General features: G+C 39.2%; 1 protein-coding gene across 3 annotated transcripts in view; it reads left to right on the top strand.

The window, feature by feature from the left end:
• Nucleotides 1–14,495, top strand: part of WLS (Wnt ligand secretion mediator) — a 100,331-nt gene that overhangs the window by 36,362 nt on the left and 49,474 nt on the right. Inside the window, exons 2-3 of one of the 3 annotated variants that reach the window (XM_021680027.2) lie at nt 5,542–5,685; nt 5,995–6,267. The exons of 1 other annotated variant lie outside the window; for it this stretch is intronic. In XM_021680027.2, coding sequence (XP_021535702.1) covers nt 6,024–6,267 — 244 coding nt within the window. In that variant the 5' untranslated portion in view covers nt 5,542–5,685; nt 5,995–6,023. The remainder of the gene's footprint in view (nt 1–5,541; nt 5,686–5,994; nt 6,268–14,495) is intronic. One more of the 3 variants, XM_021680026.1, reaches the window with a different exon arrangement.

Below are 14,495 nucleotides of genomic sequence, written 5' to 3'. Positions count from 1 at the left end.
ATACTCCTAGATGATTGCTAAAGGAAGATTCTTTACTTGTAATAAAGCAAAGAAAGAAATAGTCTGCGTTGGCTTAAACGGAGACCATGTGTCATGTCAGCATGTTGTTTTAATTTTATTTTAACTTTTCTAGGAGGCAACTAAGTCTTGCATCTCTTTCCAACTCTTTAATTACAGGTTCTGGAGAGAGTAGGGGCTAATGATTTGATGTTGACTCAACTTTGAGCATGATAGCGGTAGCGGTTGGCTAGCTGGTAATTTGTAAACTGGACAACCATTTGAGATGCTATAACAGGAAGCTGACTGGAGTCAATATTGTTCCAAAAGGAGTATAGTCATTGTTCACTTGCATTTTTACTCAAGGTTATGTTGTAATGATGACTGGAATTTTTACCTCATTCTAGTGAATTCATGTCTCTTACCTCCCAAGTATCTTTCTGTTGCCCTTTCGCAGGTAATGTCAGGGTAAATGTAGCATCCACAATTATAATTACTTTTTGCTGTAATTATGATTTATCGCCTGGTTCCCCCCATTATTTGTGCGTTCCACCTGGCTGGATGGCTGATGTCTGTTGGGTTCACTGTAGCACCTAACATTGCCTAGCGCGTAGTAGGTACTCAAGACACATTTGGTGAATGTAGAATGAACCTTTGTAATGTATGTCATTGAGGAGCCACTGGATTTTCAAAGAGGCATCAAGAGGTGTTTGGGCAGTTTTTCACAACCTTGAATTAGAAGTCTTATTGATTTCATAACCCTTTAAAATTAAATGTCATACAGTATCACATATCGCAATTCCTGTACTGCAGTGGGAGAGGCAGAGGCCAAAAATACTGGCAGTTGAAGTACAGATAAGGAAGGGGAAAATGGCCTATGTTTGACATAGTAAAGAGAACTGAACTCAAAACAGGTCAGAGCTTTCAAAGAAGAGCTCATGGTTTTATGACTTCCGTGCATGGTCTGAATGCTGTCTTAACCTACCATAAGTTAACCAAATCGCAGTGCCTGGGCACATTCATTTTTGGCCAGATTGCTCTGACTACTAAATTGTACTGATGTTGAAGTAGCTTTTGGCCCATTTTTTTTCCGCCCGATTAAATGCTATGGATAGGTAGACGGGACACTTAAAATGTGTGCTGAGGCAGCTGGGTGATATTACGTTACTATCCTAGGAATACTGAGGAGTGGTTATTTTTAGCTTTCACCTGAGCAAACATGACTCAGTTTGTTGACCTGAATCCATCCAGTCCCTTCTTAAATATACAAACTCTATTAATCCCTAGAACCATGCTAGTGACCAAGTAGGGCTTTCAGCACATATACCTGTTAGTTAGTTGATTGTGGTGTCTTCAGAGGTTGCAGGTAAACATTTCGATATTTCCCATTTTATTCTTTCCTCTTACAGTAAAATCCCTCAGACTTCTTTTTTTTTTTATTTAAAGATAGAAATCAAACTTTTTAAAAAATTTTAGACACTGTTTTATGATCCATGTACTCACAATTTTGGCTATAGCTAGTGAAAATCCTTTCTACTAGCTATAAGCTTTGTTTTTAGTTTACTTTGATAGGCTTTCTACTTAAAGAAACATCTGGGAATTTGCTTTTAGCTGGTGTAGGAAGTTCTCTTAAGTTGTAAATATATTATTGGGAGAACATTAACTATCCATGTTTGAATATCAGAATGTTGATTTACTTTCTCAAAAAAAAACGTGTTTTGCCTTTTGAGCACTACTGGAAAAATTGAAAATGTTGAATTACCTTTAGGTTTTTAAGTTATGTAAAAGATTTCTGAGACTAGAGACTAGAGGACTAATTTATTCAAGTGAAGAAAAATATTTGTGATTCCCATAATACAGCTTGAGATGCACTTGAGGCTTCTCCAAGTTCACTGCCATGAGATTTATGAAAATATTAGTATTCCTGGGATTTTTTTCTTTATGCAAGATACACTAGGCTAATGAAAGAATGAAAATAATTCAGGCTGCTACAAAGGCAGGCGTTCACTGTGTCCATTAAAAATGCAGCCTTTGTGCCCGTAAAGTGTTCAGCTTCTCTGTTATTAAGTTTGGAATGTGGTTTTGGAGCTTAGCTGAGGAACTCAGCTAGTTATTTTTCATTTTGGTCTAAGGAGGGAGAGACTTGTTTTTCAAAAGTGGGGAGGGGAAGGAAAGAAATGAAAAAAGGTTAGGTTCATTTTAGAAGAATCGAAGTTTTAAAATGTAGTAACTATTTTCTGCAGCAAATAGTCAGTTTGAGTATGTTAGCCAAAAATAGAATTCATGAGTTTTGTCTCCCTGTTCATTTCTTCAGCCACATTAAAAAGGGTTCAGTTAAATGTACCATTTGGTTTTTCTAGTGTCAGGGAGGGCTATTTGGCTAAGTCAGGATAACCAAAGTTTAATTGATTCGTATTTCTAATAACCCAGATGCCTGATTTTAGGTGGATTAGGTGTAAGATGTCTTTGTGATACAGTTTTGAGTTTTAAAGAAAAACGTCCCTTGCATGGATTAGTGGTGACTCTGTGGTGTACTGAAGGATTTTAAGCTAGAGTTTAGTTGAGCTGTGTTTTCTGGTACGTTTGAGTACACATTGCCACAACTTACTGCAAACATAACATTTTACTAAAACTTTACCATTAGGACAGATATTTAGGGATAGGAAAAAAATGTATTTGAGCATTAGAAGCAGGGCAAAAAAACTTTTGCCTCCCCCCCCTTTTTTTAAGATTTTATTTTTTTAAGTAAACTCTATACCCACCATGGCGCTTGAACCCACAACCCCGAGATCAAGAGTTGCACGCTCCACTGACTGAGCCAGCCAGGCACCCCCACACTTTTGCTTCCTAAGTGACTTTTCTCTGCTTTATGTATTTCTCTAGTTGTTACCTGATCTCTATTACATAAGAAATGATTTCTGCTCATAAAAGGTGTGAAATCACAGTATGCCAGTTATCATATGCACAGAATTAAACATATTTAAACCATCATAATCTATACTGTTTTCCTTTCCCTGCTCATTTTCAGAGATATATATTATAAATATAAATATAAAAATAAAAAAATAGTTTTAAAAGTACTAGCAGGACCCATATGAAGAAGGCTGCAAAAATTTTCAGAGATAGAAAAATGGACTCCAGTTAATGGAGAAGCAATCACTGTTCTTGGATAGGAAAACTAAATTATTGGGAAAGGATGCCAATTCTGTCCACATTGTAGATTTAATGTAATTTCAATCAAATCCCAGCAAAAGGATAAAAAGGATAAATTTGAAATGGATTGGGGGAGGGGATTTACTCTGTCAGATATTGATACAAACCATCAACTTTATAGGATTCAAAACAGTGTTGTATTAAGCCATGAACTGACAGTCCAATACATGAAGTAGAGCAGATTGTCCAAAACCATCTATAGGTATACATAAGATAAAGGTGATGTCATAAATCAACAAGAAAAGAGAGTCTGTTCAGTAAAGAATAATTTAAATATTTAGAAAAAATAAAACTTGGGACCTCAATCCATCTTTTACATCACAACAAATTTCAGATATATCAACTATTTAAATATTTTAAAACGTGAAATAGTAAAAAAAATAACGAAATTAATAAAGGTGGCTGTTTATTGAATTGGAGATAAAGAAGGTCTAAGCACAGAAGCATGGGGAAAACATAAAGCTAAAGAGATATTCTTTTTGGGGCACCTGGGTGGCTCAGTCGTTAAGCGTCTGCCTTCGGCTCAGGTCATGATCCCAGGATCCTGGGATCGAGCCCCGCATCGGGCTCCCTGCTCGGCGGGAAGCCTGCTTCTCTCTCTCCCACTTACCCTGCTTGTGTTCTCTCTCTGGCTGTCTCTCCCTGTCAAATAAATAAATAAAATCTTTAAGAAAAAAAAAAAGAGATTCTTTTTTTAGAAGATTTTATTTATTTTTTATTTTTATTTTTATTTTAAACTTTTTAAAGACTTTATTTATTCATTTGAGTCCGAGAGATACAGAGAAAGAGAGCATGAATAGGGGGAGAGGCAGAGGGAGAGGGAGAAGCAAACTTCCTGCTGAGCCAGGAACCCGTGGGGCTCGATCCCAGGACCCTGGGATCATGACCTGAGCCGAAGGCAGATGCTTAACCATCTGAGCCACCCAGGTGCCCCTATTATTTATTTTTTAAATATTTTATTTTTATTTATTTGAGAGAGAGAGAGAGAGCGCACATGAGTTGGGGGGGGGGGCGCAGAGGGAGAAGCAGACTCCCTGCTGAGCACGGAGCCAGATATGCAGGGCTGATCCCAGGACTCTGAGATCATGACCTGAGCCAGAGTCAGACACTTAACTGACTGAGCCACCCAGGCACCCCAGGTAAAGAGATATTCTATAAAATCTGGAACTTCTCTACATTTAAATATGCTGTAAACAAATTTAGACAGCAGATGGAAAAGTTAAGATAAATTACTAGCAAAAAATATTAGGCAAAGAATTATTCTTGTTTATAGACAACCTTTACAAGCTTGGGGGGGAGGGATTAGGTTAGGTAGATTAAATCTGATATATCCTGTGACTGATTATTTTGCAAACACTAGTTGAAAAATTTTAATTATATAGAAAATATTTATAATAGCTAATATTTTGCACTTTTTTTTAGAGAGAGCGTGGGGGGGGGGGGGGGCAGAGGAAGAAGGAGAGAGAATTTTAAGCAGGCTCCATGCCTAATGCAGAGCCCCACACTGAGCTTGATCTCATGACTCTGAAATCATAACCTGAGCTGAAATCAAGAGTCAGATGCTTAACCTACTGAGCCACCCAGGTGCCCCTGTTTTGTACTTTTCATGTTCACTTGTTAATGTATACACTGACTCGCAGAGGTACATACTATTATTGCCATTTAAGAAATGATAAAATTAATACACTGATAGGTTTAATCATTCACCCAAATTCACCCACCCTTCTTGGTGTGGGTTATTAGTGACAGAAGCAGGTCGGCTCCAGAGTTGGTGGGACTCACCACTGGCTACTCTGCTTCTTTACATGAATAAAAAAGAGAAGCCCTAAAACTACGCATGGTGTGATCCTATTTTATAGAAATATATGTTAATATTAGTGTGTGTTTTAAAGTTCTATAATGTAATTTGTTTATAAATTTTTATCTAATTACATGCTCATAGAAAAGCTAGTATTTTGATGTTTTTCTGACCGTGGTTACTTCCCTCTAGTGGGATTTGGGGTTTATGTTGTTTGGAACTTTAAAATTTCTGTATTTTGCAGATTTTCTTTTATAATCCTGTAACCGTTTTATAATCACAAAATGGTGTGGTTTTTTTTTTTTTAATGTTGTATAGTTCAAATGTGATGATCGCTTTTGAAGTGCACAGATCAAATGCATGGATTGGATACCTCTGCGGTATAGTCTGCTTCTGTCCCCACCTCTGACAGTTACCACACTAAGTGAGGGCCTGAGGTCAACGTAGTTCTTTCTCTCCATCAAATGCAGTGTTAGAACTAAGGAGAATCTTAGAAACCAACTGTCTTAGAAACTAACCATCTTGTTTCTCAGATGAGGGTCCTGAAACTACGAGATTTCACCAATTTACCCAAGATGAACTGGCAGTCCGTTGTTCAACCAGGCTTCAGACGCAGGTCATCTGACTTCAGACACTGTGCTCTGTGAAGTCCCGGAGCCCTCCACGCCCTCAGGCAGGTGGGAACGGAAGCACAGTTGATTTTTGTGACCTTTGTTTGGAGTAAGGAAGTCACTGAACCAAAGTGGTTACAAACGTATTCTTTCAATGAAAATGACAGTGATTGAAAGCCTAATGGGAAGACTCTTGGAGATGCTTTATGACACCTGTGGAGGTCACTGAAGGATCCTCACCCGGATTTAGGGGATCCCCAGGGATTACTGATCCCAATTAGAGAAGGCAGTATGAACATTGGAGGCAAATGTTAGCCCCAAAATGAGCACTTCAGTGGATGATTTTTCTAAAACAGAAAAACCTTTTCTTTTCAGCCCCGGGGCCCACGACGGCAGTGTCCTACATGTCGGTGAAATGTGTGGATGTCCGTAAAAACCATCACAAGACAAAATGGCTAATGCCCTGGGGACCCAACCAATGCGACAAGATCCGAGACATCGAGGAAGCAATCCCAAGGGAAATCGAAGCCAATGACATTGTGTTTTCGGTCCACATCCCCCTTCCCTCCATGGAGATGAGTCCTTGGTTCCAGTTCATGCTCTTTATCCTGCAGCTGGACATCGCTTTCAAGCTGAACAACCAAATCAGTAAGTGTTCTTTCTTCTCACTCCTTTCCTACCTTGGACACTTTCTCTCTTCTGGTTCTCTCAGAGCCAGTTCTAGTAACAGTAAAATGAGAATATTAAGAACAGAAAATTACCGACTACTTAACTACTTGTTAAGCCCTTTTCTGAATATCCTACTTGTACTAACCCATTTCCTATCCCTAGCAATTTAGTGAGGTAGGTCTTACTATTTCATTCTCCGGATAGAAACCTTGGGCCCCCATGAGGTTTTTCACAGTCAAAGGTGAGAGTGGAAGCGCTGGGATTCAAACCCAGGCGGCCTGGCTTCAGAGCCTTGCCCTAACCGCCAAGCTTCATCACCTTTGTAGTGTTAGGATAGAGCTCACCCCAGCAAAGTGATTTGAGGATTTCTGAAAGGACCCATGTTTCAAAATGTCTTTTCCCACTAGGCTTTGAGAAAAGCCATCGTCTTAGTAAAGATCCCTGTCAAAATGGGAATGCCAACCCATGAGCACTCATTTTCCCATAAAACCAGGGTTGGTTTTTTTGTTTTGTTTCGTTTTTTGTTTTTTGTAGCTTACTCACTTGTGGCTCAAGATTCTGAGGGCATGGGACATAGAAACATTTCATGAGGAGGAGATTATATGTGGCATCTGAGAACAGTATAGGGAACCTTAGGTTGAGAAGAAAACATTTTTTACTGACACAGTATCAGGGGTGAGTTGGAAAGAGAAAGAAGTGTGTTGGAGACCTCTTTGCCTGGGGCCAGTCCTTGGATTAAAGCACTTTTTCTAATTCTAATTTTCCTGTATCATCAATAATCTCCATATATAATCATTAGATTTGTTTTGTTTAGGAGTTGCCAGTGTATGTGCTTGGTGGACATCTTACCGGGAACAAATAGATATGCTGAGATCATTTCCAGAATGGAGAGCCCCCTCCATTCATTCAGTCTCTTACCTGTTATTTTAAACCATTTTGGAGGGCCTACTACTGCCAGGCACCGTGGTGATGGCTAGACATATGGATACAGGTGAAGACACTGTCCTTTAAGGGGCTTACAGTCAAGTGCAATGATGGGCAAATAAACGATCATGTCGGTGTGAGGTGCTAGGGGCTGCAACCAAAGTATGCGCAGGAGGCTGTGGAAATACAAAGAAAAGGTTTTAGAACATGGTAAGGGAAGACTGCCTTGGGGTGTGTGTGTGTGTGTGTGTGTGTGTAGAGCTGAGCAAATAGATATGTAAAGTGAGTGTTAAAGAGTGAAAACCCTGACGAGAAGTTGGGGGTGAGGTTGGGGACAAATAGAAGAGCATTCTAGATGGAAGGAATGGCTGATGGGAAGATCCAGATTTGCACAACAGCCCAAAGCCTCCAGTGGTATTTCGCATTTCTCATGTCCACATTCTCTTACCTATTGTCGTCTTTGTTGGTTGTGCAACACATTTATTCATTTACTCATTCAAACTTTATTATGTCCCAGTTGTATATTAAACATTAAGTACTGGGGATACAAGACTAAACAAAACATGTCCTTTTAAGGAGTTGGGAAAGACAATGTTTGGGAAACAGAAAGGAAAGAAAAGTATGTGCTGCAATGAGGGGGATAGGCAATGTTGTGATACTGTGATGTATAAGAAATAGATATTTGGTCATCCAGATTACCAAAACATATTTCTCATATGTATTTGGTCTTTGGCTCACAGTTCCCCAAATCCCTGGAATTTCCTGAGTGATAAGAACAATGGGAGCATCTTTTGTTATAATACTTGGTCTCTTGTCCTCAGTTCCTGAGAAAGCATCAGAAGCCATAGAGGTGAAATGGGTGCCTTGTTCATAACAAGCCCCTTTCCACCACAACTGGGCTTATGTTAATGAGGTGACTTTTGGAAAGCGCCTAAGGGTGGGGACTGGTTGCCAGGGGAGCCAATCATGAATAGAGGGCTGGCACTTTTAGTTCCACTCCTGATTTTCAGGGAGGGGAGAGGGGCTGTAGGTCGACTCAGTCACCAATAGCCAATGATTTGATCAGTTGTGTGTATATAATGTAACCTCCATAAAAACCCCAAAGGAATGGAGTTCAGAGAGGTGCCAGGTTGGGAAACCAGAATGCTTCCTTATGCCACCCTGCCGGGCCCCAAACTCTGAGGTAAGAAGGAGTTTCACTAGGGACTGTGTCTCATGTATCTCTTATCTGGCTGTTGGTTCATATCATTTGTCAAAAATCGGTAATCTAGTGAGTAAATGGGTTTTCTGAATTCTTTGAACTGCTCTAGCAAATTAAACCCAAGTGGGGGCTTGTGGGAACCTCTCATTTGCTAGCCAGTTGGTCAGAAGTACAGGTAACACCCTGGGCTTGAGATTGGCATCTGCAGTGGAGGGCACCCTGTGGGACGGAGACCTTAACCTGGGGGATTAGACGCCATCCCCAGGTAGATAGCGTCAGAATTGAGTTATGTTGTAGGACACTCTGCTGGTGTCTGAGAATTGTTGGATATGTGGGGACCCCCACCTCTGACACACACACAACACATCTTATTTGGTGGTCAGAACCTATTACATATTTTAACTTATTACATGAATTACTTCCCAGCAAATGTATTTTTTAAAGATTTTATTTATTAGAGAGAGAGCGCGCCTGCGCGCACACAAGGGTGGGGAGGGAGAGGGAGAAGCCTGCTTCCCACCGAGCACGGAGCCCAATGTGGGGCTCAATCCCAGGACCCCAGGATCACAACCTGAGCCGAAGGCAGATGCCTAATGACTAAGCCACCAGACACCCCTACTTCCCAGCAGATATTAATTCTAAACATTAAAAATGCCTTCATTGGTGAGGCTATAACTAAAACATTTCTATATGTAAATGAATTTGACTGTGTCTTAACGTTTTTTCTCTCTCAAGTATGTATTCTGCCTCCAAAATATATTTTATCTTCATCTAGAAAAAAAGATTGTATTAAAGAGTCTTATCTTAAAAAACTGTTACAATTTCTTGTAACGTGAGAGCCCATACCTAATAGGGGCACACTAAAAAATTAAGATAGACAACTAACAGTTCCTTCAATGAATGTAGACGATAACTGACCTCATAGAGCCATCAAGAAAACCACGTCAAAAAATACTTTTTGGGGGCAGTAGCCATAGGTGGGAGCTGTTAACTTTAATATGAGAAGGTTACGTGTTAGGTTTGTGGGAATATTTTTTTTCTTAAATTTATTCTCTATACCTTTGTTAATGGACACTGAGGAAGGCATCCATTAAATTAAATAGTGGTGGTATGTCGTGGTATGTCTTTGCTCATAGAGATATTTTTAATTATAATAATATTTATAAGACACTGTAGATCTGGGGCGCCTGGGTGGCTCAGTTGGTTAAGCGACTGCCTTCGGCTCAGGTCATGATCCTGGAGTCCCGGGATCGAGTCCCGCATCGGGCTCCCTGCTCGGCAGGGAGTCTGCTTCTCCCTCTGACCCTCCTCCCTCTCATGCTCTCTGTCTCTCATTCTCTCTCTCTCAAATAAATAAATAAAATCTTAAAAAAAAAAAAAAAGACACTGTAGATCTCTGTTTTCCTCTGATCCTTATGTTAAGAACGCATGAGACTTCTGTCTACTTTTTATATTTTACCATTAGTTTGGATGCCTTTCTGGCAGCAATAAGTAGGACAGGAGAAAAGGGATCAGGAATGTAGTGAACAAGATCCTATTATATGTGGATGACTTCCTGTTTATCAAAGATTCAGCTGTAACAGTATTACCTCAAATGTAAGGAAAAGTCAGGACCAATTCTATTTTTTCTTTAAACTTTCTCAGGCAGTCTGTGTAATGAGTTCCAGGTCTCAAATAATGAGAAGAGATTTTACAATTTGGACTATGAAATTAATGTTGGAATTTCCAAGACAAATATAAATATGGCCAGAGTTTTCACCTACCTTTGAAGGGTCTTTGAGTAGATAAAATAATCTAAGAACTATGTATTTTAAATGGCTTTTAGTTACTTGGTGTTAAATGTATATTCTTTTTAAACTTTTCTATTTAAGGTGATACAGGTTTTAGCTAGAATTTGAGATCTTGACAAACCCTCAGAAAGTAGAAATCATTGACTGACTCTTTAAAAGCTTGTCATTACTTAATCATTCCAAGATTTCATCAGATTGATACCTTTACGGGGGAAATGGTGACATTAGAGGAAAATTTATAGTAATAAAAGTGGTTAGAGATTGTGTATATTATATCTAATTATTGACAAAGAAGATATTCCATGTGAGTTATGTAAAAAAAAGGTAATCCTCGTTTGAAAAAGCAGTTTTAAACAGAACCCCTACTTTTCACCTCTTAAACATAAACATTTAAAAACCTACAGTTGTCTTTCAGTGATAAGTATAAAAAGTAGCCAGTTGAACTTTGAAGCGGTGACAGTTTTAAAACAATATAGGCTGTTGGAGCTGGAGAGGGGAAGCCCATTGAAGGGAATCTGGAGACTTACAGATGCTTGGAAGCAGGAGTAATTGACCTTTTGGTGAATAGCAATGACCAATTCCTAGCAGACCTGTCTGTCAAAATCTGTGATTGGGTCAGTGCTAACTTTTTCCTGAATATTTCAAAGGCTTGAAATTAACCTGTTTGTCAGGGCACAAGCATGGTGCTTCTGTAGAGTTGTAAGGGACATAGGACTTCAGTTTTTACTACAAAGAGGAAGTGGAGGGGAGTGTGAGTACCCTGAAAAGGGTGTCAGAGAAAAGTTAGCTGAAACATCTGGCATCTGGATATATAGTTAATCATTGGGAAAAATGGCTTTGATTTTTCTGTGACACCAAATTCTGTTATTTGAAAATATCCTCAAAGTGGGTGTACCTCATTCTTTTTAAAGTGTATTATCAGTCACTCAATTTATGTATGTATTTGTGAAAGACAGGTTTGGATTGGCTAAGATGGTGCCTACTTATAAAAAGGAATGTCACTCTACTGATTACAACTGCAAGTCACATACTTAGCATAACCTCAGACTCTCCATGGGGCTTCTTTTGAGGAACCTGGGTGCAGAGATCAAAGAAAGTTTTTTTTTTTTTTTTGACATGTCTCTACCCAGCTTTCAGATCTACAGGCTGTTGAAATAGAAGCACTGAGAGTCATTGGCAGAAAGCCTGAAGAGGGATTGATCTGTGTTGAGTAGTAAATCTAGAATTTTAAGGGGTTTAAAAATTCCTTAGGCTGAAAAAATATTGGAGAATGCTGTGGGGTAGGAAAAGCCAGCCTGTCTATTCTTTTCTTAGGTAATGAAGTCATTATGTTTTGCCTTGAGCCCTGTGCTGTACGCTAGGATCGAGTATTAAGTCTTACTTGCTTGTTTCATTACTGTGAATGACTACACGAAATGATGGAATTATTTCTATAACTGACAAGTGATTTTTCTTCTTTCAAGCTGAAAACATTCCTGTAAAACATATTTCTAGTAAAAAAAAAAAAAATTAGAATGATAACATTACCCTGTTCTCAAGTTACATAGCTGAGAGTCCTGTCTTTTTACAGAGTGATGGTGCTCTTCCATTTGGATATCATATGAAGACAATTAGGATAAAAGAACAGTCTGTTAACTGTAAACAAACAAACAAACAAACAAACTTATGTTATCTAAAATGATTAGGGGTGAATTTACAGAAGGAAGGAAGTCCGTGAACTTATTCTTGGCCATTAGCAAGAGTCGTGGTTCTTAATTCTGTTTTCAGATGCCTCTTTGGGAAGAGTCCGCAAAGAGAGCTTAATGGGGGAGAGGACTCTTTATGCCATGAAACTACACCAGCTAATTGGTACAATGCTATTCATGCAGCTAGATTTCCATGCTTTATCAGATAGTCCTTTTTAACAAAATATGTTGTAGCAACTACTAGGAAGAAATCTAATTCTACTCTCCCATTCCTTTCAAAAGAGACCTTCTTTGAGTCATGACCATGTTACAGTCTCTGTTTATAAGAAACATTTCTGATCAGATAGTTTTTTTTTTTCTTTAAGATTTTTTTATTTACTTGAGGGGGCAGTGGGGGAGAGGCAGAGGGAGGAGAGAGAGTCCTAAGTAGACTCTTTGCCCAGTGTGGAGCCCCATATGGAGCTTGTCGCTGGTCTTGATCTCAAGACCCTGAGATCACCACCCAAGCCCCAGAGTCCAAGGCTTAACCAACTGCACCACCTGCCCCTGATTGGATAGTTTTTATTACAGGCTGGTGTCACGAGTATTTTGGAAGTTATCTTTTCAATTTCTTTATCTACCTTAATTGGAGTCAATATGAGCAGAAATGACCTCACATTTTCCCTCTGCCCTCTCCCCTCGCCTGCCCAGAAAAGATAAACTGAAAAAGCTCAAAATACACCAGAAAGATCCAGGAGACTTAAATATGGTAAGGTTTGCAGAGGTGGGTAAAAGGTAGGTTGTCAGTATTTGAGATGGGTTTATATGGCCAGTCTGCTTTCTTGGAGTCATATGCTCCCTTCAAACCCAGGTGAGAACCTAGAATTTTCTAATATAAATCAGTCTTACTTACTGACTTGGGTTAGAAAGAAACTAAAATCACAGGAGAAGACTGTATTTTGTTGATTAACCCAGGATAGTGGAGATTAGGGACATCATCTTTGTTTGCTTTCGTTTATGGATTATCTTTCCCTTTGAGGGACTCTTCAGGCACAACTCTGGAATTAACCATTGTGAACAAGTTTATATTGGCAGGAAAATGGGAACCTTTGGCTTCGCTTTATTTGGGTGTGATTATTGGTAAGCTCGGTGCTTGGACAACATCACTATAAAACTCTCTGGATCTCCATTATCTGGCACAAAGGTTTTGTGTTACGTTATGTATATCCAAATAAAGAAATACGGCCTAGAAAGAGTTGGGCTCCTCTAAAACCTTCCTACAATTTTTTAAACTAATGTTTATCGTTTGGTATATCCAGTCCCCCCTACTTCCTTCCAGTCATCCATTGGCTTATGGGTCAATTTAACAATGGAAAGGAGATCATAATATGTCAGTCTCTAGTCATAACAAACCACTCATCTGGTTTAAATAATTTGCGGTAACTGTTATTAAACATCAACTCTGTGATTGCAGACTTTGAGCCCTGGAAGGAACTTTAGAGTGCTGCTAGTCTAGTAATCTTTAACGAGGAGAGGCCTATGGGTGGATTTTCCAATTTCAAGGGCCAAGCAATTCCCCTGGTGTTCTATATAAAATTTCAGTCGTATTTATTGTATGTAGTTTTGGAGGAAGAGGGTTTGTGACTTTTGTCGAGTTTTCAAATTGGCTACTTGATCCCAAAATGTTAAAGGGGCTAATGCTTTAATTTCCAGGATGAAGAAACCTTATACCCTGAGATACTGGCCCCCTATAGCACGGCTGGCCCTAGACAAAGGATCTTCTCGTTGTACATTAACCACGTAGGTAGGTGGGTGGTACGTGGCAACAGGAACGCTACCGTATGAAGGCCAGTGAGCCTTCTACCAACCAGCACCCAAACCTTTTTGGACAGAAGTGTCACTGGTCTTTCTAAAATGGTGTATTTTCTATTTTTCTCTTTTAAATCTCCCAATCTGTAGTTCAGGGAATGTAGTGCAGTCTAGAATCTGTTTATAGTGTTTATCGTTTATAATATATTTATAGTGCCACAGCTGCAGATCACCCACGTGTCTGATTTCCTGCTCTGAGTTTAGAATATAAACGAGGAGATTCTCTTTGCATCCATAACAAGTATATCCTGGTTACTAAAATAAATCCTGGTGACATCAATGAAGAATATGAATAGCAGAGTAGCTAGCAGCGGCAGATTCCTTGATGGCACCCCACTACATATAAGGTGGTTTTAGTTTTGTTTTTTTTTTTTACCTCCTCTTCTAACTTGGGGTATTCCTGTCAGTGATTAAATGCCAGTCAGTCATCACATAGCTAATGTGAGATTATTTTACTCCTATCTTTATTTTGGTTAACGTAAGAAAATGTGAAGAAAAACTGTTTTCTGGATTATGCTTTTCAAAGCAAAAATAAGTTAGATGGGAGAAGGAAAACCCTCTGTTAAAGCCGAATTCGACTTGCAAAAGTGCCAGGGACTCTTCGTTTGGGGAAAAAAAAAACTTCCCTTAATATCTACCTATTGTATGCACACTGATGCTAGAAATGGTTCCAGTTCTTCTTTTGCTTTGGTAAGTTAGTGCTAATTTGGTTGGAGAGGTAGTAGTAATTCTTTAAAGCAAGAGGAGGTTCTAATTTTT

The sequence above is a fragment of the Neomonachus schauinslandi genome, chromosome 4 (assembly GCF_002201575.2).
Source record: "Neomonachus schauinslandi chromosome 4, ASM220157v2, whole genome shotgun sequence".
Taxonomy (NCBI): Eukaryota; Metazoa; Chordata; class Mammalia; order Carnivora; family Phocidae; genus Neomonachus; species Neomonachus schauinslandi.
This window is presented reverse-complemented; position numbering and strand designations above follow the sequence as displayed.